This window comes from Trachinotus anak, unplaced genomic scaffold (genome assembly GCF_046630095.1).
Source record: "Trachinotus anak isolate AG129_WGS33_773 ecotype Australia unplaced genomic scaffold, CSIRO_AGI_Tana_v1 ptg000019l, whole genome shotgun sequence".
In the NCBI taxonomy this organism is placed as follows: domain Eukaryota; kingdom Metazoa; phylum Chordata; class Actinopteri; order Carangiformes; family Carangidae; genus Trachinotus; species Trachinotus anak.
Window position 1 is genome coordinate 146,922 of NW_027273870.1, and position 23,476 is coordinate 170,397.

At 43.0% G+C, this 23,476-nt stretch overlaps 3 protein-coding genes and 1 long non-coding RNA gene across 8 annotated transcripts; 1 reads left to right on the top strand and 3 right to left on the bottom strand.

Annotated features, from left to right (window-relative positions):
* Nucleotides 1-47: 47 nt before the first annotated feature.
* On the bottom strand, nucleotides 48-10,084 carry LOC139636240 (ras-related protein Rab-3D-like). Of its 3 annotated transcripts, none has more exons than XM_071504113.1 (5): nucleotides 9,962-10,084; nucleotides 4,839-5,072; nucleotides 2,066-2,184; nucleotides 1,390-1,514; nucleotides 48-893 (listed from the first exon to the last, which is right to left on the bottom strand). In XM_071504113.1, the coding sequence occupies exons 2-5, from the start codon at nucleotides 5,070-5,072 to the stop codon at nucleotides 706-708; spliced, it is 666 nt and encodes a 221-aa protein (XP_071360214.1). In that variant the 5' UTR covers nucleotides 9,962-10,084; the 3' UTR covers nucleotides 48-705. The 3 variants fall into 3 exon arrangements, with proteins under 3 accessions (XP_071360214.1, XP_071360213.1, XP_071360212.1); XM_071504112.1 differs by lacking the exon at nucleotides 9,962-10,084 and adding an exon at nucleotides 8,063-8,221; XM_071504111.1 differs by lacking the exon at nucleotides 9,962-10,084 and adding an exon at nucleotides 7,352-7,420.
* Nucleotides 8,174-13,139, bottom strand: pld6 (phospholipase D family, member 6). Of its 2 annotated transcripts, none has more exons than XM_071504116.1 (5): nucleotides 13,068-13,139; nucleotides 12,123-12,301; nucleotides 11,456-11,685; nucleotides 9,962-10,231; nucleotides 8,174-8,308 (listed from the first exon to the last, which is right to left on the bottom strand). In XM_071504116.1, exons 2-4 carry the CDS (start codon nucleotides 12,290-12,292, stop codon nucleotides 9,963-9,965), a joined length of 669 nt encoding a protein of 222 aa, XP_071360217.1. In that variant the 5' UTR covers nucleotides 12,293-12,301; nucleotides 13,068-13,139; the 3' UTR covers nucleotides 8,174-8,308; nucleotide 9,962. The 2 variants fall into 2 exon arrangements, with proteins under 2 accessions (XP_071360217.1, XP_071360215.1); XM_071504114.1 differs by having other exon boundaries at nucleotides 8,178-8,311.
* Nucleotides 13,140-13,166: 27 nt separating this feature from the next.
* Nucleotides 13,167-16,516, top strand: LOC139636242 (transcription elongation factor 1 homolog). Of its 2 annotated transcripts, none has more exons than XM_071504117.1 (4): nucleotides 13,167-13,306; nucleotides 13,629-13,767; nucleotides 13,872-13,942; nucleotides 15,271-16,516. In XM_071504117.1, the coding sequence occupies exons 2-4, from the start codon at nucleotides 13,652-13,654 to the stop codon at nucleotides 15,333-15,335; spliced, it is 252 nt and encodes an 83-aa protein (XP_071360218.1). In that variant the 5' UTR covers nucleotides 13,167-13,306; nucleotides 13,629-13,651; the 3' UTR covers nucleotides 15,336-16,516. The 2 variants fall into 2 exon arrangements, with proteins under 2 accessions (XP_071360218.1, XP_071360219.1); XM_071504118.1 differs by having other exon boundaries at nucleotides 13,236-13,327.
* On the bottom strand, nucleotides 15,921-22,326 carry LOC139636245 (uncharacterized). Its single transcript, XR_011694373.1, has 2 exons — nucleotides 22,206-22,326; nucleotides 15,921-19,608 (listed from the first exon to the last, which is right to left on the bottom strand). It is a non-coding gene; the product is annotated as an uncharacterized lncRNA (long non-coding RNA).
* Between the last annotated feature and the right edge of the window lie 1,150 nt (nucleotides 22,327-23,476).

A 23,476-nucleotide genomic window follows, 5' to 3' on the forward strand; every position in this document is an offset into this window, starting at 1 on the left:
AATAACATGAAATTACTTTGAATGACAAATGAAAACCAGCAGACATATTGCACTGTATGAATCCATATCTTTTAATCTCAGTTTTTAGAGGGACACAATAAACCAAATGAAATATTGGACCAGCATTAACCATTAAAAGCACAAAAAATAGTAAAATATAAATTAAAAGAAAGTGAGACTATCCCTTCAGAACAGTAATAACGAGTCTGGGTGACACACATACACCTGGAATGACACAGCGCCTTTCAGGTGTGTTTGACTTTGTACTGAACAGTGGGGCTTCATCCTCAGCAGGAGCTAATTGACAAGATATAAAAAAGTGTTGGGCAGAGTCACACTGATGCATTTTCATGTGACACCCACAGGGGGGCAGCAAGACACAAGTTAACCACACTGATGCTCCACAGCGGGCTGGTGCGGCCCATGCCTTTTGTTCTCATCCTCCCCTACAACAGGTGCTGCTCACCCATTAAACAAGAAAATAATGAAGCGCAGGCATCGGGCAGAAGGTGCAGCTGCTGCACGCAGCTCTTTGGCATCAGAGTAACAGTCCCACTCAAATCATGACAAGAAAAACAAGGGAGCCTCACATCCAGGACAGTAACAGTAAAGTACATTCACAATGGCAGATTCTTTGGCAATTCAATTAATCTGTGTGTGTGTGTGTGGGGGAATGTGTAACGCACACTCAAAGAATTTCCACTATCAGCATGCACAGCCACCCTGGCTGCCGCGGGGTGTGTCCTTCAGACCGTCCCCTTTGTGAGTGGCCGACGGGCCGGTGTCTCCGTTGACGCTCTCGTTCATCTTCTCACAGATGACGTCCACCAGCTTGTCAAACACCTGCTTCACATTTACGTTATCTTTGGCACTGGCCTCGAAGAACTGGAAGCCTGGAGAACAGTTCGAGTTATGAGTGATCGGTTAGTCATGTTTGGTGTGTGTGTGTGTGTGTGTGTGTGTGTGTGTGTGTGTGTGTGTGTGTGTTTGTGTACTTGTACTTGCTACATAGTAAGGACCAAAAAAAGTATTTTACTAACAGAGCGAGGACATTTTGGGAAAGTGAGGACATTTTGGCCGGTCCTCACTTTTTGAGACACCTTCAAATCACATGTTGAGGGTTAAGACTTGGTTTTAGAGTTATGGTTAGAATTAGGTTTAGGTTAAGGTCAGGGTCAGGGTTAGGGTTAGGCTCTCAGGTGTGATGGTCAAGGCTAGGGTAAGGGGTTAGGGAATGCATTATGTCAATGAGTGTCCTCACAAAGATGGAAGTACAAGTATATCTGTGTGTGTGTGTGTGTGTGTGTGTGTGTGTGTGTGTGTGTGTGTGTGTGTGTGTGTGTGTGTGTGTGTGTGTGTGTGTGTGTGTGTGTGTGTGTGTGTTCTGACCGAGCTCTGTGGCCAGTCTCTGGGCATCCTCAGTGGGAACCTGCCTGTCTTCCTCCAGGTCCAGCTTATTGCCCACCAGCACTACCTGTGCGTTGTCCCACGAGTACGTCTTGATCTGGGTTGCCCTGGGAAACACCAACACAACATTTTCACAACCACCTGTCCTGCAGCGACCATCTGTCTCCTCACAACACTGAGCACAAGCTGGCGCTCTTTTATCCCTGTACATATGCATTTCTGACAGTGAAAGCATCACCAACAATTTAGCATGTTTAAACAAAGAGGTGGGAAGCACATTTTGAAATGATTGTGTTTGAGTATTTCCAGTTTATACTACTTTATAATAATATTGTATTTTTATTCCACTACATTTATCTGAAAGGTTAATTTCTTACAGTACAAACAATAATTTTACATATAAAACATATGATGAACTTACAAAATGTTATGCATTATAATAAATTAAACTACCCAACATTGTAAGAAGTTAAAATTAACTCCCACTCAACCAGCTGTGACATTAAAATGCTGCTTACTTCACACATCAGTAATAATATTCCAATAATATGATTTATACACATTAAAAATATAAGACTTTGAAACACACACACACACACACACACAGATATATGTGGCAGACTTCGTAGTATCACATTATATGTATAGTTGAACCCACCAGTCCTGAACGGCGTAGAAGGACTCCTGGCTCGTGATGTCATACATGAGCAGAAACCCCATGGCTCCTCTGTAATAAGCCGTGGTGATGGTCCGGTAGCGCTCTTGTCCCGCTGTGTCCTGAAAACACACAGGTCATCGGAGAAATTCTGTTAAAACACAACAATCTGAGTGAAACTGGGGATTCACAGTGGTCACATGATGACGTGGTAACAAGTAAACAAAAATAATGAAATTCCAGCACATACAACAACCTCCTTATAATTATTATTATTATCATCATTACTAAAGACAAACACTTAAAATTATTCCTGAACTGAAATGACTGAAGAAGAAAATAAATAGTTAACCTGTCTGTCCTGAGGAGAGATGAATCATTAACTCAGAGGTTAATCCCTCCCGTCATGTGCTGGTGTTGTCACACCCTGTAAATACACCAGGATGTGCTCTCTGCCTTTGGCTACGCCTTAAGGGACAAAAATAAGTTCTGAAAATGTTATTTGTCTTCTTTAAGCTCCTCTCTGACTATGGGGAAACTGTTAAACCATTAAATAAAAAATGCTGACATCTGTGGACATGTTAAACCTGCATTGATAAATAACACTGATTAATCTAACTGATGAAAAAAAAAAGACAAATGTTAACGTCAGGGACTCTAAAGATGGAGATTTAGGGCTCGTCAGTAAACTGAAGTGTGTGTTACAGGAACCACACAGTGTGGGATGTTACCACTGTCTCAAACCCTCGTATGCCCAACTTTGGTGCAGCGTTACAAAATGAGTCGAGCTTGTTTTAATGCCCCCATGAAACCCATTCAAGTTGCTCAGCAGCCAATAACTTTTCACTTGTACTTGGCACCTTCCTCATGTAAAATTATGCAGCTGTATCATTGTTAAACTGAGCAGAGGCCATGCTACTCTGACTTCATTAAGGTAAAAAAAAAAGAAAAAAAAGATGTATTACTTTCATCTAACACGAGAACCGTGGGTCCGTCCTCGCCTTCCACTAACATTCAGTAATAGATCTGTCCTGGGTGTCAATCTGCGCAGTAAGCACATTCAGCTCCGGCAGCTCCAGCCCATGCATCTTTCATGAACCCTGCCGTCTGGGGACGATGTTAAACATCAACTGTCATTAACTCCAGACTCTGAGAAATTAGTTTATGCCACATCCATGACAGGCAGCGGCGTGTACGAGGGCAATCCAGGGAATGGGGCGAGGATGAACAGTCTGTGTTGTGTAGCAACGCTTTCGAAAGCACCATTCTCTCTGGTTGAAACTGCATTTAAAGCTCCCTCAACCCCCGGGTAAGAGCCTTTAATTACCTTAAGTAAATTACAGCTGTGACATTGAAGAGGCTGCAACGTTTTATACTCAGTGTTGCTGATATACTCTGGAACATGTTTGCTGCTCTGTACATTATATAATGAATAGTTTTTTTTATCATGAGAAAAAGCCTCTAACAGAGGATATCAGGAGCATTTCAGAGCTGAGTGACGTGTGAGTGTCACAGCTCTTAATTACAAAAGTCTTCATCCTGTGAAACTTAACTACGGTTTAACTATGATGTTTTCGTCCAGATGTGGCCAGGTGTTAGTTTATCCTTGTGGAAATAAATGATATAATACAGAAATGGACACCCACTCGTCTCATTTCAAGGATATTAGAGAAAAAAAAATCTTTGCTTCATTACTGGAACAGGTGAGTGATCATTTGATCAATGTGGAATTTTATTTCTTTCTAAACGCAGTTACATAAAAATGTGTGAAAATCCTTCAATAAAATTAGATTAATGTTAATGTAATTGTGATATAATATTTTGTAAATCCCTTCAGTTTAAAGCCAATATATACCTGCCAAAAACTCCTTGTAATCAGTAGGAGAGCTGGCTGATTTGCTAACCCACCTACAACAATTTAATTAATCTGGGTTTTCATCCATCTTGGTTTCTGTGCTGTTTTCAGTTCTGCAAACATTAGAATTTTAAAACTACTTTGCACCTTTCATAGTCAAATATACAGTAAGGATTTGCAAATATCAACATGTTCAATGCAAATAGTTGGTGTTGTCATTCACATTCAATGACCTACATCAGACTGTTTGGAGATAAATGGCTGTGGTCCAGTAGAACCAGCCCAGGGAGAAACAAGGTGACAGTTTCTCATTTTTCAAGCCTGTCTGCCATTAGTTAAGTCAATTAAAAAACAAAGCAGCTGCCATTAGTAGTAAAATATCACAGAGTGGTTAAAACAAACTACACACATTAGGTTTTTACACTCAGTGCTCTAAACATCTGTGAGTCAGATTAATTAGAGTTAAATCTGGTCTAACTGTAACACTGTCTGCCAGATTTTAGTTCCCGACTTCTGCACTGAGCAAACATCTTTGCCTGAGTCAACGAGAGTCGCAGCGTGGCTCTTATCTGCTGTAAGGAGAAACCAGACTGTGTGTGTGTGTAGTGCTGAACAGTTTCAGTGCACGAAGGTGAAGGGAAATCAGAATAATAATGACAAGGTTAGAAGCTACTTTTGTTCTCGGATATCTCTGCAAGTTTTTCTTGCTCCATGGACAGGAAACAGTGGCTCTGTCTCGCACAGGATCAGCCAATGATCATCAGCAACAACACTGACAGTCCAGCTGCTGAAGCAGTGCTTCATGTTCTGAGAGGCTCCTTTGTGCTTTCAGTCTGTGTAAACTCATCATTAATCTTCCTTCAGTGTGTGGATTATTCAGCACATATTTATTTAATGTTGTGGTGTATTCTTCCATCTCACCCAGATCTGCAGTTTGACCCTCTTGTCATTCCTGTAGATGGTTTTGACTTTGAAATCAATGCCCACGGTGCTGACAAAGGCTGAGGTGAAGGAGTCGTCTGCGTAGCGGAACAGGAAGGAGGTCTTCCCCACGCTGCTGTTGCCGATGATCAGCAGCTTGAACATGTAGTCGAAGTTTTGATCAGCTGCATCTCTCTGCTCCGGGCCCACCCCTGGATCTCTGGCTGACGCCATCTATCAAATAAAACAGAGGAGGCTTTCAGATTCACAAAGAGAAACCTGCAACCAAAAAAGAAGTGAGCAAAACTCCAGCTCTGAAAGGATGAGCTGAAATTAATCTGCAGCAATTTGGATAATGTTTTTGATTTGGAACTATTTCACCAACTCATCAGCAAAAATGCCAAATATTGCTTGGTTCTAGTTTCTCCAACATGAGGATTTGTTGCTTCTCTGTGCTTTGCATCATTTTAAGTTTAGTCTCTTTTGGTTTTATAGTGTTGGTCAGAATTTAAACGTGTCTGTGTTTCTGGAAAACTATTATGGACTTTTTTTCAGCATTTTCTGACATTTCATGGACTAAACAATTAGTAAGTTAAATGACAAATCAATGAAAACATCAGTTAATAATGAAAAGACAGCAGAATATTGGGTTTAGTCATATAGCACAGTATGTACAGGAACAACACATAACCTTGAGTTCAATCAGATCAATGACAGCTATTGACCTGCTCCTTTGTATTTTTGTTACATGCTAGATTTTGCATGACATCACGTTAAAAATAATAATCCATTCAAAACACACAGTCAGGAGGCCTACACTGCCACTGATGACACGATACTGTCTGTTCTGAGTCTAATAGAAGAAGATGTGACTGTGATGGGAAAGTTGGTGCGGATGTCAGACAATGTGAGATCTGCACTCTGTACTAACAGTTCCAAATAAATTAAATTTAACAGAACATTTTGATTCAACAGAGAACGTTTTCAAGGATAAGTTAATGCAGGCATGGAAGACAGTACTGTTAACTAAAATGAATTGATTATCAACGATAAAACACATTGAAATGTATGAGAGTAATCACATCACTGAGCACTTTATTAGGAACACCTGTAGCCTATCAGCCAATCACATACCAGCAGTACAAACCAAAGAGTCCTGCAGATACAGGTCAAGAGCTTCCGTTAATGTTCACATCAAACATCAGAATGGTTAAAATGTGAGTTTTGTATCAGCAGCATGAATCTATGTACCCAACCTGCCTTGTGTCAAAGGTACAGACTGGTGATGTAACAGGATGGGGGGTGTTTTCTTGGCACACTTGAAACCAATCAATCATGGTTTGAATGTCACAGTCTACCTGAGTATCGTTGTTGACCATGTGCATCCATTTATAACCCTAACCACCTAATGGATACTGCACCATGTCCCAAAGCAAAAGTCGTCTCAACCTGGTTCCACGTGAACTTCAGTGGCCTCCCCAGTCTCCAGATCTGAATCCACCTTTGGGATGTGGTACAACAGGAGACTGGCAGCATGAACGTGCAGCTGACAAATCTGCAGAAATCATGTGATGCAGTCACGTCAACGTGGAGCAGAATCTGTTTGAGGCTGTTTTGGGAGCAAAGAGAGGCCCTACCCAGTGTTAGTCTGGTGTTCCTAATAAAGAGCTCAGTGAACATAAATCCTCCCTTCATGAAGGTTATAATGTTGAGTTTTTGTTGAAACTGTTTTAGAGAGGTGTTGAATCAGGTTTATGGTCATTCTGGGGGCTGCAGTTTCCGGTGCTATTGAATTGTATTGCATTATACTGAGTTATAGTGAGTATGTCATGAATGTAGACAACTGAAAAAAGGAAGAAAAAATAATAATTTACTGTGTTGCTGAGACCAGTGGTCCATCTCTTAAAGGTCAGGGTCACATCTACAGCACAGCAGTTTATCACAGAACTATTTTTCCAGCTGATAGATCATCTGCGCTGGACAGAACATGAAACTAAAGAGTAAGAAATGATATCTAGAGTTGGGTTCGGGATGAGTAATGAGAATCATTCGGCTCCATCACAAGCCTCCCTTGCTGATTCTGGCCTGATACTGGGTTGGATGTCTGGGATAGAAATTTAGTAAGACAGTACTTGTGTGTTTGAGTTTCAGAGTGAGGAATCTCAGCTATTTGAGAATTCATCTTAACACTAACAGGCCTGGAATTAATCCTCACTAACAGCCCAGCAGATTCTGATGCCGGTAAATGGAAGTGTTATTATAAAAATGGTCCATCTTCCTTCCTCATCGTTCTTAGCTCTCGCCCCTGTGCCATGAATCACGGCCAGGACACGCTCCATCCACTGCTCTCCCTGTCCATTCGTCACACGGACTCATGTTATAAAACTTATGGGGTCAGTGGATGCTGAGAGGGGCAATAGATCCTCCGCCCCTCCCTGTATATTTAATCCATCATGCGTCTGACCATTCATCCACCCACTGACACTCTCACTTAAACACACACACAAACACACCTGCACCTCCATTAATCTTCCTTTACTCTCTCCCATATTCATCCATCTCTGCATCCCTCCGGTTGTCATCCATTCATATCTTGCTCTCTCCCACTCAAGCCACACTCTCTCCTTCCTCCATCCCTCTACATCTCACCCCCCCCCCCTTCAGAGAGGCTGAGCTGAGTCCTACTCCTCCCTGATTGCTGAGATCTCTCTGGAGACCAGCTCAGCATTACCACTTCCAAGCCCATAAAGAGGAGCTGGCGGGCATGCCGCTGTACGCTCCCAGCAAAACACCAGCATCCACGCATGCGCCTCCACATCCCGTATGGAAACACCTGGAAACGGACGCGTGGAGGTCCCTGCCGCTGGATGCCCTGACTTCAGAGCAAGAAGCGACCGACTCTGAACACAGAGTGACTGAAGCAGACACCTGCTGTAAAGTACAGGGAAGTTCAGCTTCATGGAGGTGGAGTGTGCACTTCCCAGCACCAGGATCCTGTGCACATGAGGACACATGGGTTCACGCTACTTGTTGACACTTTTTATACCAAAACTAATGTAATGATAAATGTGCAAACTGGACCAATACGCTTCAAACACAAATTAAAGTTCATATTCTGAGCCCTGTGCTGACAACACCGCCCCACCATACGGTAACTCACCTACAACCTGATGGCACTAAAACAAACGCTCTGCCTTTTACAGAAAACCCTGAACGTTTCTTACTGGGACCAGTGTCTGTTTCCTCCGTGCGTCCTCCCGCGGGTTTCCTCTCTCTGAAAGCCGATGGGTGTGCGCTGGTGTCGGGCGCTCCTCCTCAGGCGATGCGCTCCCGGATTTCCAGACTGTACATGTGCCCGGCACCGGGATATCCACCGTTTAACCAGTCAGGGCCACCTCAGTACATACACAACACTTCCGGTATGGACTTTCAAAAGAAAATCCCGATCGCCCGAGGACTTTCTGGATAACCTGCTGAACAAATATTTACATATGAAACCTGAGCTAAGTTGTTGTTATTGTTCATATCTCTCGCAATATATTTCAGTACTGTGTATAGAATAAACATTTGTTCAGTGGTAATGCACAGGGTTGTGATAAATTATCATTTAAATTACTACTTCTTTTTTTTCAATTGATTGAGCGATTCATCAATAAAATCCGAGAAAACAGAAGCGTGTCCATCTCAGTTTCCCTGGACAAACGTGATTTATCCAACTTCCGTCTTTTGTCAGATTCAATTAACGTAAATACTGATGTCGATTTACCAATTGATTTGTGCACTAATCGTTGCAGAACAATTACTATGGTACAACCCCGACTCATTTTGTCTTTAAAGTTGAAAAAATAACCACATTTCCGGTGCCATCCTGTCCGTGGCCGGCCGCTTGACACAGTTTCAGGAGGAAACTTCAGTCGGCCCTGCTGGAGTGAGTGGCGCAGACATTACGCACTGGTTACGCATCCAAACTCATGACCTCTCAGTTTAATGGTCACTTCTATGCCGTGGATAAAATACAGCAGCTGATTCGCAAAGTCTAAAATTCCCATTTAGTACGCTTCACTTCAAGATGCTGAACAACTGCTGAAATATTACAAGTCATTAGTCAGACAAACCAGTTCTGGGCTTTATCAACAAGCATCGGCCTGACTCTGAGCAATGCAGACAGTCATGCAACCAGGCACATTAATCATGTCCCAACCAGACCGACTCTAGTTGCGTTTGCAAACCACAGAAGACGGTATTGTTACCCACTGAAAAAACTTGCGCTGTGAGGCGTCTGTGTGAATATGAACCAGAGTAAATCATGTTGGAGCAAGAGAAGAACTACAGCTGCGGGCCAATGATGCAACAGACAGACCTGCCAAAACTGCAGCATGAAAGAGAGTTTTTACTGGTGCTTGGCAACCTATAGTCCCTGAGACCGCAGTAGCACACCCTAAACAATACACTGGATTTTTACAGCCAGTGTAATTTCAATTTATACCGTACACAAGGTGAACTGTGGAAAAGCATTAAACTCAGGCTCCTTACTAGCCTTCATATTCCCTTAAGTTCTGAGGGGGAGAATCACATGGATTATTTAACAGGTAACGACCATGAAGAAACAAGATCAATGTGGTCAACAGTGGAAATCTTAAAAAAAAACCAACTGTAATTACAAACTGTCAATCTGTGACAATATATAAAAACAAACTTGAATTTAAAAACTTAGGAAATGTTCTCACCAAACAAAAACAGAGGATTTATCTGTTAAACCAGCCCAACTCTGTGTTGCGGTTATTATCCTTGTCTTTGGTCTGTGCCAAGCAGTGGGACCACTACAGCTCTTCAACAGCAGTGTTTTTGTACATCGGAAAATAAAAGAAATAAAAAATCAAACACATGAACCAGACTTGGCCTGATAAATCAGTCTCTTTCAAAATCAGAACAGTTTTCTTATAAATATCGAAAGAACACGCCCTAAAACTCCTATCAGCTCGTACAGTAACATCTTCACTTTAACATGAACAAATCCTCCAAAACTTAAAGTAACAGAGTCTCTTCATGACAGAAACAGGTCCTGGAGGCGTTTTCTGGCCAACTACAGAACACTGTGCAGATTTTACATGGACGCCTTCTACCTCAAAGCTCTCTCCTGAGCTCTGACTGAGCAGGTTTCTGGTCAGATGAGTGGAGGTATCGAGCCGGATCGCTGTGCACCCATAACCTGTGGAACTCCTTGATGAAGGGCTGCACCAGCTGCGGCTCCTCAGTGATGAGGATGTTCTCCATGTTGCTCTGCACTGCGGTCAGCGTCCAGTTGAGGGAGCCGGTGACGAGCAGCCGATGGTCCACCACTACAAACTTGTGATGCATGTACACTGAGCCCACGCCACAGCGCACACAGATCCCTGGGGGGCAGAAGGTAAACATTGGGGGGGGGGGGGGGGGGTATACATACATTTAAAATAATATATAACACAAACAGTTTCAAACTATCATAGACAGAAGCATTAATTTGGTAAAGTATCTGATTTCAGTTTGCATAGATCAGTAGTGTTTGAGATTGGACTGCAGACCAAACCAAACATAGAGATTAGATATGCAAGTTCTCTCTTGAAAGGTTAAGTGCAAGTTCATAAAAAAAAAAAACAGCAAAAAAAAAAACAACCTAAAAACAATTATCAGAAACGTGTTAATGTTCTGAGCATTTCTCTTCCAAGGAACATGATCCCTAGAAAGAACTAATTGCTCAGTGTAAATGGCTTTTTGGCTTTTTAAAATATTGTTATTAGACAGCTCAAAGTGAAGAGAGCCAGAAATGATGGGAAAGAGTAAATGCAACTGGCAATAAAAATGATAATGTCTTTGGGGTTTTGACCCCTGGACACAGACAGTCCAGAAGATGCCTCTTTGTGATCATTGTCAGTCCAAAGTGAAGGGAAGGAAATGTTTCATAAACAGACTGTGGACGACCCCCAGCAGTGTGTTCAGTGCCAGTGTTTGTTTCTGCACAACAATGACTAAATACAAAAGATACAGGAGAGGAGCCGATTCTCCCTTGTGTCAAAGAGGCTGGCACTCAATATGCACACACACACACGCACGCGCACGCACGCACGCACGCACGCACACACACACACACACACACACACACACACACACACACACACTTTAAGAAACACTTTGCCTAATGACATTTGTTGTCTGGTTGCCAATTTCTTACTTACTTAATTCTTACTTAACAACATACACTAAAAGTAATTTATTAAATGCAGAGAGGGCTGGGACAGAAAGTGAGACAGTGTGGGTCAGACACGTGACACAACATCCTTCTGTGCTTTCAGAGCAAATTTACTCTGACTCACAGGAGGGCTGGTAGTGGTAATGTCCATTCACCCAGACAGTTCCTATCATCACTCACTTCACCACTGAGGAACTCTGTGAGACTTAATGACAGTGACACTGGAAGTCCGAGAACACAGAGTCATCCTTCCCGTATTTCAATTGATATTTGTCCAAAATAATCCCACAGGTTGGTGTGACTTCTAACATCTCCATAGGGGCTAAATATGACAATGTGAAGACAAACACCTCACAAAGATTTAAAAAATAAATGGATCTGCTACTCTTACCAGACTTGCGGAGGATCCCTATCTGGGAGCCAGTGATGGCGGCGTAGTCCTTATCAGTGACGACTCGGATGATTACACCCTTGCTATGCAGGGCTAGTATCGCCCTGCACAGATCCATGTTCGAAAAGGCAAAAACACACAAATCCAGAGAGGAAGTCGCAGACAGGATGTGGCGGAGAAGACGGGAGAAAGAGGTCTCTACACCATGAGGCAACGAGCAGAGACAGGAACTACAGGAGCAGAAAACAACAAAGAAAACAAAATTGTGTTATCTACATGGTCTTTACTTAATATCCTCCATGATTCCTTCTTTTACTTATTCTCTCACCGAGCTTCTCTAGAAAGTGAACAAAATAATTGTGTGGTTGAAATAACTCAAGCTGGAAAAAAGATGTTGTTGAATGCGAGTATCTTCAATTATCTTGTTCATACTTTCATTTAATCAAGGTTCGGTTTTTAGGTTGAATTTCATCTGGAGAAATAACTTCAGTAGACTGGTCCTGCTGAGCAAGAAGCAGCCAGGATTAAAAATGGTGAACACGCTGACTAAATCCACTCACTGCAAGTGTCTAGGGGCTGAGAAAAACAAATAAAAACTGTACAGTGATACGGAGGTAATGCCATCCGTTTTCCTCCTTTTACTCAAAGCAGTGGTTGTTTCACTCACCGAGGTGAAGAGGGACTGAAGAGGTGCTCCACACAGGCTAAGTCTGAAGGGAAGAAGAGGACCTCATTGAGGATTCTTCCAGGCCTGAGGCGGCGGAGGAACCGGACAAGCAGCTCCAGACTCAGAGAGAGGGCCACGACCCCCAGGCCGACCACCTTCACTGACCACATCACCGATTTCTTCCACATAACAAAGTAATATTTAAGAACCGATCGTAGTACAGTGCAATTTTTTTAAACCTTTTTTTACCTTGATATATTATCATAAAGTGCTTTTGTTTTACATGATTATGGGCATTTTCATAGCAGTCTGGTGCAAAATTATGATTACATTATGACTTTCTGTGTGTTCTGTAATGCAGAAATACATTAATTCATTGATTAGTCAAGCTTCTCAGTTTTAAGAATTTATGGCTTATTCCTGTTTTTTTTTTTTTTTTTTTTTTTTTTATATATTTCTCAATGATATTCATTTTTAACCAAATATCATTGGGTGTAATCTGTGACCATTTTATGATATTATAGACAAAAACGATAAACTCAATTGAGAAAACAATCGGCAGATCAATCAACGATGAAAATGATTATTTGGAGCTTTATTGTCATGTATACATGTGCAGTGGCCACTAAACCTGTAAACCTACTGTACTGCGATTCAGTGTTTGTTGTTAAGTTTCTACTGTTCACTTTTTCAACACCGGAACTGTTTAAATTCAGTTTAATATTCGGGTCACAGTGAAAGGTGCTCACTTCGAGAGGTCAGGTCAGGTTCAGGCTTCACTTGCTAACCAAGCTAATATAACACGACTACATGTAAATTTCAGTTAAATTAACAGCGTTGAGCTGATGTTTTCTTTGTTCGCGTCTTTGCTCATTTGTAATTTAAATTACAATATAAACAGCGATGAACGAACACACACACGAGTGTTATTCACAGTAAACTCACGCCACGAGCCACTTCACCTGCGTTAGCGTCCGTCGCCGCCTTTTATAAACAGCCCGGCGGAGAGGCGGTGTCAGACGCTGTTCGTCACTGCCAATCAACTTAAGTGACACGTCAGACAGCCAATGGCTGGCCGCAACCCGCACACTCTCCTCCAATCATTTAACGCGAACGGTTGCCGGTGCCGGGTCTTGTGCTGCCTTTTTCCTCGTTACTGCAACGTGTGTTTTCTACAACCAAAGGTAAACAAGATTAAACTTTTAGTAAGTAAGAGTTAGGATAGGTTTAGTAACCACGGCTGGTCGAGGCATAATCAGAGACCATTTCTTGCTGGAGTCCATTGAACTCGTGTGGTTTTTAATCGTGAGGGGATTGATGTTGAACTGGGGATCAACAACAAACATGCTAACGTTAGCATGCTAACTTACCAACAATATGGTGCAGCAGACTAGAGTTGTTTTCCTGTCAAGTGTTCTTACATATTTTGTCTTTAGTGACATTCACCCATCGCCCCTGTTCTCCTTGATATAGTTCCGTGATTTTTTTTGTCTTTCTCACACTTAGACTTGTGCTTCAGTTTGTGTGCAATGGGTCGCCGCAAGTCCAAAAGAAAGCCCCCTCCTAAGAAGAAGATGACAGGGGATCTGGAGAGTCAGTTCACCTGTCCGTTCTGCAACCACGAGAAGTCATGTGATGTAAAAATGTAATTAGCCACAGTCATATCTATGCGTGTATAACTGTAAAGTTTCATTTGTTGATTTGTGAGCTGATCGTTGACAACTTATCTCTTGTTTGTTTTGTCGACAGGGAGAGAAGCAGAAATACCGGGATAATATCATGCACAGTCTGCTTGGAGGAGTTCCAGACCCCCATTACCTGTATCCTTATCCATGAATGAAATTACATCACTCTCTTTTTCCCACACAGCAATAAAAGAAAGGAAACATTTAGAGCATTCATTAGGTTCAGACATGCAAGTTAATTCCTTATCTTGGAAACACCCGCTCTGACAAAATGATCTCAGCTCAAGGTCCACTTATTAGGTTTTTTCACAAGCTTCCAATAGGATTTCATAGCTTGTATCAGTGATAGGAGTTTGATGAGTTGTCTTGTAGGTGGATCAGTGGATATCACGTGATCTTTATGTGGCTTGGTGACATCACATATCAGGTATAGGAATATTTTCACAAGCATTCTACTTTAACCAAGTGGACGCTGGTCAATAAAGACACTGATGCTCTGTGTTTGGAAATTGTTTTATTAGTGTGTTTCATCATTATGTTCAGAACATTGTCAGCATGACAGACTACAAATGACAGCATTGCTCTCAAACAGAGATAACTGTCTTTGATCACGCTGATCAATCTTTATTCATTACCCGCCTCAGAATTGTGAATTCACTTCCGTTTTCAGGAAGTGATGTCACGTCAGGGCTGAGTGCTGCTAATTTTGTTGAACAGAAATGTAATGTGATCATGCTTTTAGGCTTTGGCATCAGATGTGAATGGCCCTCTTGAGCTCTCCTTGTCATGGCTTTGACCACTTCCAGGTTGAAGGTGTGACCAGTTTGTGGTCTGCTGTTCACAGTCAGCTGACGTCGTGTTTCACTGAGGTCCCGCCTTGGGAATCCAAGCAGACAAAAGATCAAGGAGGCCATTCACATGTGATACCAAATACCATCTTTACACAGGGTTTTGGTTTGTCCTCCATATACATATACTAACTCTTTTCAGTGTTTACAGCTGTAAGATGTGGTTGTAATGTAAGGAAAAAGAAGCTACTAAGTGGACATTGATATTATCAGAATCAGAATCAGAATTGTGATTGATATTAGTGTTTAATTCTAAAAATAAAATAATAGTTTTATTAAATTGGTGATGTGCTCAATTTTGATTTGTTTCAACATTTGAAGAAAGATGAAAGAAATATGTTTTACAGACGTTAGTGGAACAGAGCCCAGCTTGGAAAGGGAGCAGGACTGTGACTCTAAAAATGGTAATCACTTGGTCGTACTTCTGATAAATGACATAGATTCAGAATGTGATTAGTGGCGGGGATTACTGCTCACCTACAGTAACAGCAGCTTTCCTGGGAAACAGTCACTTTTCTCTTCTGTATTGATTTTCAACCAGACCATCTTACATTAATCTAAACTCTTATTTTTAAGAAAGATAATTTTTTTTATCCTTAATCCATTGCTCCTCAGATCTGTCAGAGCCAGTTGACGTGTACAGTGATTGGATAGATGCCTGTGAAGCAGCCAATCAGTAGCCCTCATGGAGTTGATGCCTCTTGGGAACGGGATGAGGATGAGGATGTGGCTGGTGGGTCTGGGCCCATTAGGATCAATTAGGTCAGAGGACGTTTCCAAAATTATTATTATTAGGTCTCTGTATGGTCACTTGAAATTTACAGCTGTGTGAATCTTCACAAACAGGGTTTGAGTTGTTCCTGTCGACTTCTCCCCTGTGTGAGTAAAGTTTCAGAACACAACTGTAGTCTTGACTCTTGAGATTTATGATATTATCTGTTATTTGCAGTGTACCCTGATTTATCCTCACACTTTTGTGAGGCCTTTCTGTTTTTGATTATTTAGGATGGATCTCAAAGACCCTTTAGATGCAGTGTAGACAAACCTTTCAGTAATAGTTGACACTGAAGGTTGCAAATAATGTGTCCTGCTTTTATTTAGTTTTGGTTTGGTTTGTTTTGTTCACTGGGCAAATGTAATTTTGTACAGGAGTGGAAGAGAATGATCTGATCTTGGCAATTTAATGTGAAATCAGAAACATTCATTTACACAGACTCGTTCTCCGTCATATAGTGTCTGGCACAAGCAACAGGATGTAGTTAGAGAGGCAAATTTCCAGGTAGACTCCACTAGCAGCCTTTGCAAAGTCTAGGTGGAAGTGAACTGTTTGGTTTTAGTCAGAATAAAGTACAGACCAACAGCAGCACAGGGATGAATTTAACACAGTATAGTTGATGTATGTAGATGAAATATGTAAACTCCTCATCCTCAGTCCTCAGTTAGTGTTAATGTTCTGGGTTTTGTTCACAGTCATAACTATCCACAGATATTCTCATCCTCATGAAGACAGTTGTGTCACATCTTTAGGTCATTCCACTGGAGAGAGGAACGGAAATCTGGCAGATTGATGCTTTGCTGCTAAATTCACAAGTTTTGAATTGTTCTTAATTCTTTCAGTTTTTCAGGTGATTGTGTCATTTTAGCTTAAGTGTTTAAGAAATAAAAGGAAATCAAAAAGTACAAATGATCTTTGTTATTAAGTGCATGTGTTCAAAATAATGAACTCTTATCCTGACATCGAGCTGTAATACTGAGTGTTTATTTTCCTATGCAATGGCCAAAAAGAAGAATAAAACTGTTTTTTTAAATGCAACAAATTTGAAAAGTGTGATCTTGGAAATAAAGGAGCAATAAGACTTGATACCAGTTAGTGTTGGTTGGGTTTCATTTTATTGTAAAACAAAGTAAATGTACAGTATTTTGTTAATATGATACAGTAGATGTTAAATTTGTAACAAAGAATTCCAGTTGCATTAAACAGTGAGCAAAAGATCTCACACACACACACACACACACACTCTCTCTCTCTCTGGATTTCAGTTTTTTTGTGTGTGTGATCAGGATGTGGTTGTCTCTCCTTGAGTCAGTTCAGCTAAATGTAAGTTTCTCTTTTTTAAAATGAGGAAATAGGAAACTTAAGGCAGTGATCACATCCTACGAGACATAAATGTCCCTGATAGCAGCGAGCACGACGAGCTGGTGACAAATGGAGCGACGACCTCGGAGTAAAGATATTACAGTTGGGATTTAGGTGACCTGACAAAGAATCTGAGGTTTAATAAAGGAAAAGGTAGACCATTCATATTCACAGATACTTCTACACGTCTTAAGTTCTGGAACAGGCTTAAATTATGAACTCTGTTGAGTGTAGTATAGATTTAATAATAAAAGTCGAATGAGGTAAAAGAACAGACTCAATTTCCAGACATGGGCTTTTATTTGACTCCGTCTTAATGGCATCAACAATAAAAGCTATTGTTGTTTGTACTGTTCCACTTTTGATTCATCTCTATACAGAGGTGTTGTCAGCTATGAACATGCTTTTTGATTAAATCCTACTACAATGAAGCTCGTGAATCTACAGACAACCACAAAAATACATTTAAAAAAAAATAATTACAGCATTTAAATTCCAAGGTGTCAGACACTGGCACTGCCTGTTTCAAAATAAAACGTCCCTGGGCACAGCTTCTGAGCTACTCTCCTGTGGCATCTGTGACCGTGACACATTTTTAGGAGTCCAGCATCCATTCACCCCCACAGAGCACAGGATGTAGCAGATCACAAATGAAAGAAGACACAGTGTAGCGAGGCTGTGCACCAGGCAGCGCTGAGTGATAATAGATGAGATGTGGAGTGTCTGCCTGGGCTCTCCACCCAGGAAGAGTGTGTCCGTGCATGCGCGCACTGCACTGTGTATTGTGTTTGATGATGGACCCCAGCTGGAGAGGTATTGACGACGCCTTATGAAACATGCTGGAGGATGATTACAATGGAGAATGATTATCACTTAGTCTCTCCTCTGTCTCTGCACGTCCCCTCCCACGCCCTCCCCCTCTCTTCTATTTCTCGCTCCTTCTTTCTCCTCTCCCATTCAGCACGCGAGGTCAAGTGTCACTCCGTCTCCGTTGTCAAGGCTGCCAATCACCCACACAGTGAGTGCAAGGCAACTGTTGCCAAGGAAACAGAGCGATTCGGTTGCTAGGCACCTGGAGCTGTGCTCACAATAGTCATTTTGTTGCTTAGAAGCACACACACATGCATACACAAATACACACAAAACCACAGAAATGGCTTTGCCCAATCAACAAGTTTGCACAGCGTCAGAGTGAAATTAATATAAATTATAATTATATACTGGGCTAATAAATAAGAGATTTGCTTACGCAGTTGTTAGAAATCAAGCAATAATAAATGATAAGAGTGTAATTTATCACGGGCACATTTGCAAACAGATGCTAATGCTTTGCTGAATTTGCTGTGAAATGTTGATTTTCTAATTTATAATGCTTAACAATAATGCTAATGTACCAAAAATGTGATTCAGGATGTTTTATTCTAACACCTTTGCTACCTGATTAATCAGCATGCCCTGACGTCCAAGAATTCTTCAAACCCACACCTCAACTTGATCAATAAAAGACATAAACATCCATCATTCTGACTAAAAATAGTTCCCCATAGAATCAATCAGTCCCTTATTTCCCCACTGGCACACGCACCCAGTGAACCTAGTCAAAATGTGTGTCTATCTGCATGCTCCTTTTCATCAAATCCATCAATCCCTGATTTCCCTACTGGCATGTTGATCATTTGAACCCTCATGCAGTTTATATATGTGTGTGTGTGTGTGTGTGAGGGTCTGAGTCTCCATCATGACAGCCAGTCAGCTGAGCCACATGCTGAAATGTCAGCCACGGGTGCAAGCCTTGACATGTCCTCATGTGTTACTGTCTCCTGTTGCTGCTACAGGCAGCAAACTCTCACACATTTTTAGCAGAGTCAAAAATAGGAGCGCAGTACTAGTTTTGTAGTGCAGTGGGATGATGGTTACGCACGGTTATGATGCACCATGCCAAGGTATTGCAGCCGTTTACGTCTGAGGACCCACAAAAAGCCATTTCTGCCGCCAGTTTCACAAACACCAAATTTCTGTTCACTGCGGGGAAAATGTTGGGAGCAGAGTGTGAAGGACTGTGAACGACACTCATCAACTGATAAGATTATGGGCTCACTTGTGTGCACAACTGACTGACAAGGGTATGTAATCAAGACGGCTTGGAATTAACGTCTGAGTCAGGAGACTTTTGTGTTAAGCTCCCTGAACTAATGCCTGGGGGTTTAGCTTAGTGGCGTGGTGCAGGTCCTCCCACCAGCGCCTCTGCAGGAGACACTGAATCTGGCCGGCGACACAAACTCATTTCCTCCACAGGTGTCGAGAGTGACATGGTTGATAAACCTATGATGATAAAACCTTTTCAGTGGCTGGATGTGATGTGGGCACCTGGCTAGCTCTGATTGCGTTCTATTTAAAAACCTTTCTGATTGAACAGAATCAGCCTTTTCCCATAAAACGTCACCTCTGGGTGCTTAATTAAAATCCACCCCATGTCTGTGTCACCACCTCAGCTTGTGTCTGTCTGCCTGGCCTCTGCCTTTGTAGTCTACTGAATAGAGCTCTGCTTTTGGTCCACTGTAGATGATTAAGCTTCCACTCGACTACGCGTATTCTCAAGCAATAACATCCACATCTGTATTATCAACCCAAGAATACCCGTGGTCGAGACCGGAGCAAAGAGGCCCACCTCCTCCCCTCCATCCCCTTCTCTCGCCTCTCAGCTCTGGAGCTCAGTCTCCTCTTCTGTGTGCATCCCTTCAGCTCCCGCTCTCTGAATAAGATTGCAGCGTGGAGGGAGGGGGGTCTGTGTGGAAGCAAATCTTTAAGGACAGCACCTGGGATAAGAGAGACAAAAGAGATCATATTTATCCTTGAATAACAATGCGGCAGCATTGCTCAGAGTTTATAATACACATTTCACGCACGCTTCAAGTCACATCTTGAGCACATTGTTAGACTAATAACCCGATTGTAAGCTTTACGCAATAGTCACACACCCACATACACACAGACACACACGCAGACACACAGGCAGCCTGCTATGCATCTTTACCTGAGCTGCACCAAGTAAACAGATTACACTGCCAACAGCTAGTCCCTCTGCTCTCCTCGGTATCAAGCAACCATTTAGCCGAGCGCTGAGGGAGAGGGCAAGCTCACCAATTATCAAATAGGTGTCAGTGTGTGTTACACTGCACTGAGGGGAGAGACTGATTACCAAACAGATGTTCAGCCCTCACCTCCATCCCCTCCTTCTCACCTCCCGCCTTCTTCCATCCCCCCCCATATCCCCTTCTTCCTATCCTTGTTTCCTCTCCTCTCCTCCTTCTCACTGTTGGAAGACTCTTTGTTATGTCCCCCCATCTCCTCCCCCTTCAACACACACTCTCTCTCTCTCACACACTCTCTCTTTCTCTCTTCCTTGGTCTGTCCCATGGAGAATAAGCCTGACTCTTTCCTATCCACACTTGCCAATTAGAGACACAGTAGTTGTCAATCAGCAGCTGAGCAGGAGAGAACGAGAGAGAAGGAGAGTCTTTGGGAGAAGGGGGTGGGGGTGGGGGGTGGAGGGGGGGGTTGCATCAGCACCACAGACGGCTCCCCCTGGAAAACTCAGGCGAGTCTACAAACATGACTTGACTGACTCTCCCTGTCTCTTTTTTTCTCTTCCTCTCACTTTTTCCTGTAACCTTTCCTCTCTAATCATTCTGATCCCCCTGTTGCCCCCCCCTCGCCCTGTGTTTAGCCTCTTTCCTCCTCACTCATCCTCAGATCGTCCTCATTGTTTATCCTTTCACACACACACACACACACACACACACACACACACACACACACACACACACATTAATCATACATCATTTTCTGAATCCCTTCACCCATCAAAGCTGGTCACCCTGTGAAACCTGACACTCCTGGAAAGTTCCCATTTGCCACTGACAGTCCTCCCGCCTCACTCACACCCTGCAAGTCTGCTTCATCGTAAGGGAAGTGCCAAAACCAGCCGAGGTCATCACGTCGAGAAGATCGTGACAGATCGTCTCCCTCATTACCTATACTATCCTCTCTCTCTCTCTCTCTCTCTCTCTCTCTCTCCTCGCCTCTTCCTCCTTCCTCCCAACTGTCCATGTCTGATGGGGCTGCTGATGATGACAACTCAACTGGACGTGTCTTCTGTTCTCACCAAGAGCTGTGAAGAGATGTACGTAGGTGTCAGGGATCTGGTGTAAAAATACACCCTGCTGCCCTCCTCACTACACAGGGCCGGTCTGCGTCTGCTCCGTGTCACTGGAGTGTCTCCGTCTGATTTCAAGACATGCTTCCCTGTGTTTTATCTGTGTGTGTGGGAGCTAAGCTATGATAGCATGACACTCACATATGGGTGTGCCTGCAGATGTGAATGTATGGACCTGCAGGCCTTTTTTTTTTTTTGTCACCTCAGTTTCACTTTTTTATTCATGTCATCTGACGTACATCTACATATTTATGATCAAACAGTCATTACCAATAACTGCTTTTTGGACTGGATAAGAACTTTATTTCATGGCGGAAGACATCTGGTTTGCATTTATAAGAAGATCCATTTCCTGAATTGAGTTGATTGAAAGTGAACTGGCTCCAGCTGGACAGCCTAATGAAAGAAAATCGGTCTGTGTTTCATATTTATGTCTGACGCATCAGACTTATCAATCCCTGAATGTACCTGGTGTGTCAGATAGGAAACAGAATTGCAGGTGGCTGTGCCAGAGGCAAAGACGAGACAGGCTTGAGACGGAGACAGAGACTGAGCGGACACCGGGCGGCTGCTTGCACATTACTGCTTAATTGCTTGGAACTAAAGGCGCTGTTATGAGGATGTTTATGCTTATGCCTGCAACAGCAAATCTTTCCAGTCATTTTGGCTACACTGTGGAGTCTAATAGTCACTGCCCAGACAAAAAAGAAATGACCCAGTGATGGCTGTTGCAACAAATCCAGCCTAGAGTGCAGAATAAAAAAGACACCATCTGCCTTTGGCCAAACTTTTAGTGACAAACTTAATGGAGCCACTTTGGTTCTTAATCCTGCTGTCTTTCAACGCACAGAGGCTCCAGGTGGCCTCGTAGCCCCGATAAGCAGACAACCACATACCACTGTAAAATCGCAGATAGGCAGCACCTGTCCTCTACGTGACAGGCTTGGATATGAAGCTTCCTTTGTTTGTAAATACATCCGCTTCCACGGACAAGGAGACGCCAGTTCCGAGTGGGAGAGTGGAGCCTTAACCCTTCGCAGGGAGAGGGGCAGAGATTTGAACCATCTTTGTCTCTTTTTTCCAAACAGGCTACAGAGGGAGGCGCTGCCATGCTGGCCGTGCAGGTGCAGTTCTCATCAAGTGATTTGATAGGCATTGGGGGGGGGGGGGGGGGGGGGGGGTGCTGATGGGACCAACCTGTTTAGTTATCAAATCATAAACCTGTCAACGAGTGATGATCCTGCGTGATGATCGTGATGATCCTGTGCCATCCACTGCTACAAAGCGAGTCCTGAGGCGTGAACGTGCAGGTCCTCACTTCAGGGCTCCTCAGCACAGCTCTGTAAATACCAGGACCGGGGGAAGTGACGGGACCCGGAGCACACCGCGCTGCCAGCTCTGCCCGAGCCCGCTTGTTCATGGTGAATAACGGAGAGAAAAATGTAACTTACCGCCATGTCCACCTTTCTGTCAGCTCCCCTGTAGAAGCCGCTCCATATGCCATTCATTGTATCCATGCTGAAGTGTGAGAACAGGCTATACCGTGCAGGGAAACGCCCCCCCCCAACCCTCCCTGCTATTCCTTTCTCTCCCGTGCGCTTCTCCTCCTGCTTGTGGGGAATCACAAAACCACTCCTTGTTTTTCCTCCTCTCCGAGGGAGGGATGGAGGGATGGAGGGATGGAGTCTATGCAGCAGCAGCAGCAGCAGCATCCCATGCAACTCAGCGGCAACCTCTCACCTCTCCTCCTCCTCCTCTCCTCCTCCTCCTCTCCCTCTCCTGTCCATGCCTCCATCCAGGCTTGCCGCCGTAGAGCATGCCCTGTAGTGCAGAGGTTCCCAACCTGGGGTCCGGAGACCTCAAGGGGTCCATGTTGGAGCCCCAGCACAACGATAAAAAGACGTGTAAGAGTGGGTGAGTGTCACTGCACCCACGGAGCTTTTTACCATTAACTTTGAGTTGACAGGGAAATGGGCCTTGAGACAAAATCCTGAGCTGTGTTTCTGTCTTTGGATGTTTTGTGAATTATAGTGTTTGTGTTCTTAACTGAACTTTTTATTTCCCAGCATACCTTCATAATAGACTCTGTTAGGATGTTGGGCTTTATGTTGCACTGATGCCTCTATGGTGTTTTGACTCCCCCAGTCTGGCTTTAGTAATGGGGGTGGACAGACCTGTAAAACACAATGCAATCTAGTGCAACAGCCATGCAATAAATAATCTAAGCGTGCTTCCTCTCCGAGGCTCAGAGTCATATGGTCAGTTCGCTGTGTGCTGCTGTTGAGCTGCTGTTTACAACATAAGGGTGAGTTTGATGCTTCTGGACAAAATGGCAACAACAAAGTACAACACAACAGTAAACAGAGGTGATTATGTTTCTTTTATTTGGACACAACAGCAGCGATACGATATATATAGACTCACAGTACAGATCATAACGTAATGAAATTGAAAACAATAACACATAT

Excerpts from the sequence above, each read along its gene's own strand:
- LOC139636240 (XM_071504111.1), bottom strand. The coding sequence starts at position 7,420 with ATGACAACCGGAGGGATGCAGAGATGGATGAATATGGGAGAGAGTAAA. Across the intron at positions 2,185-4,838 it reads GGGTCAAACTGCAGATCTGG|GACACAGCGGGACAAGAGCG; the intron begins GTGAGATGGAAG and ends GTGTGTTTTCAG. Across the intron at positions 894-1,389 it reads GAGACTGGCCACAGAGCTCG|GCTTCCAGTTCTTCGAGGCC; the intron begins GTCAGAACACAC and ends ACTGTTCTCCAG.
- pld6 (XM_071504116.1), bottom strand. The coding sequence starts at position 12,292 with ATGTGGTCAGTGAAGGTGGTCGGCCTGGGGGTCGTGGCCCTCTCTCTG. Across the intron at positions 11,686-12,122 it reads TTCAGTCCCTCTTCACCTCG|TTCCTGTCTCTGCTCGTTGC; the intron begins GTGAGTGAAACA and ends CTGCTCCTGTAG. Across the intron at positions 10,232-11,455 it reads AGGGATCCTCCGCAAGTCTG|GGATCTGTGTGCGCTGTGGC; the intron begins GTAAGAGTAGCA and ends TCTGCCCCCCAG.
- LOC139636242 (XM_071504117.1), top strand. The coding sequence starts at position 13,652 with ATGGGTCGCCGCAAGTCCAAAAGAAAGCCCCCTCCTAAGAAGAAGATG. Across the intron at positions 13,768-13,871 it reads AAGTCATGTGATGTAAAAAT|GGAGAGAAGCAGAAATACCG; the intron begins GTAATTAGCCAC and ends TTTTGTCGACAG. Across the intron at positions 13,943-15,270 it reads GTTCCAGACCCCCATTACCT|ATCTGTCAGAGCCAGTTGAC; the intron begins GTATCCTTATCC and ends ATTGCTCCTCAG.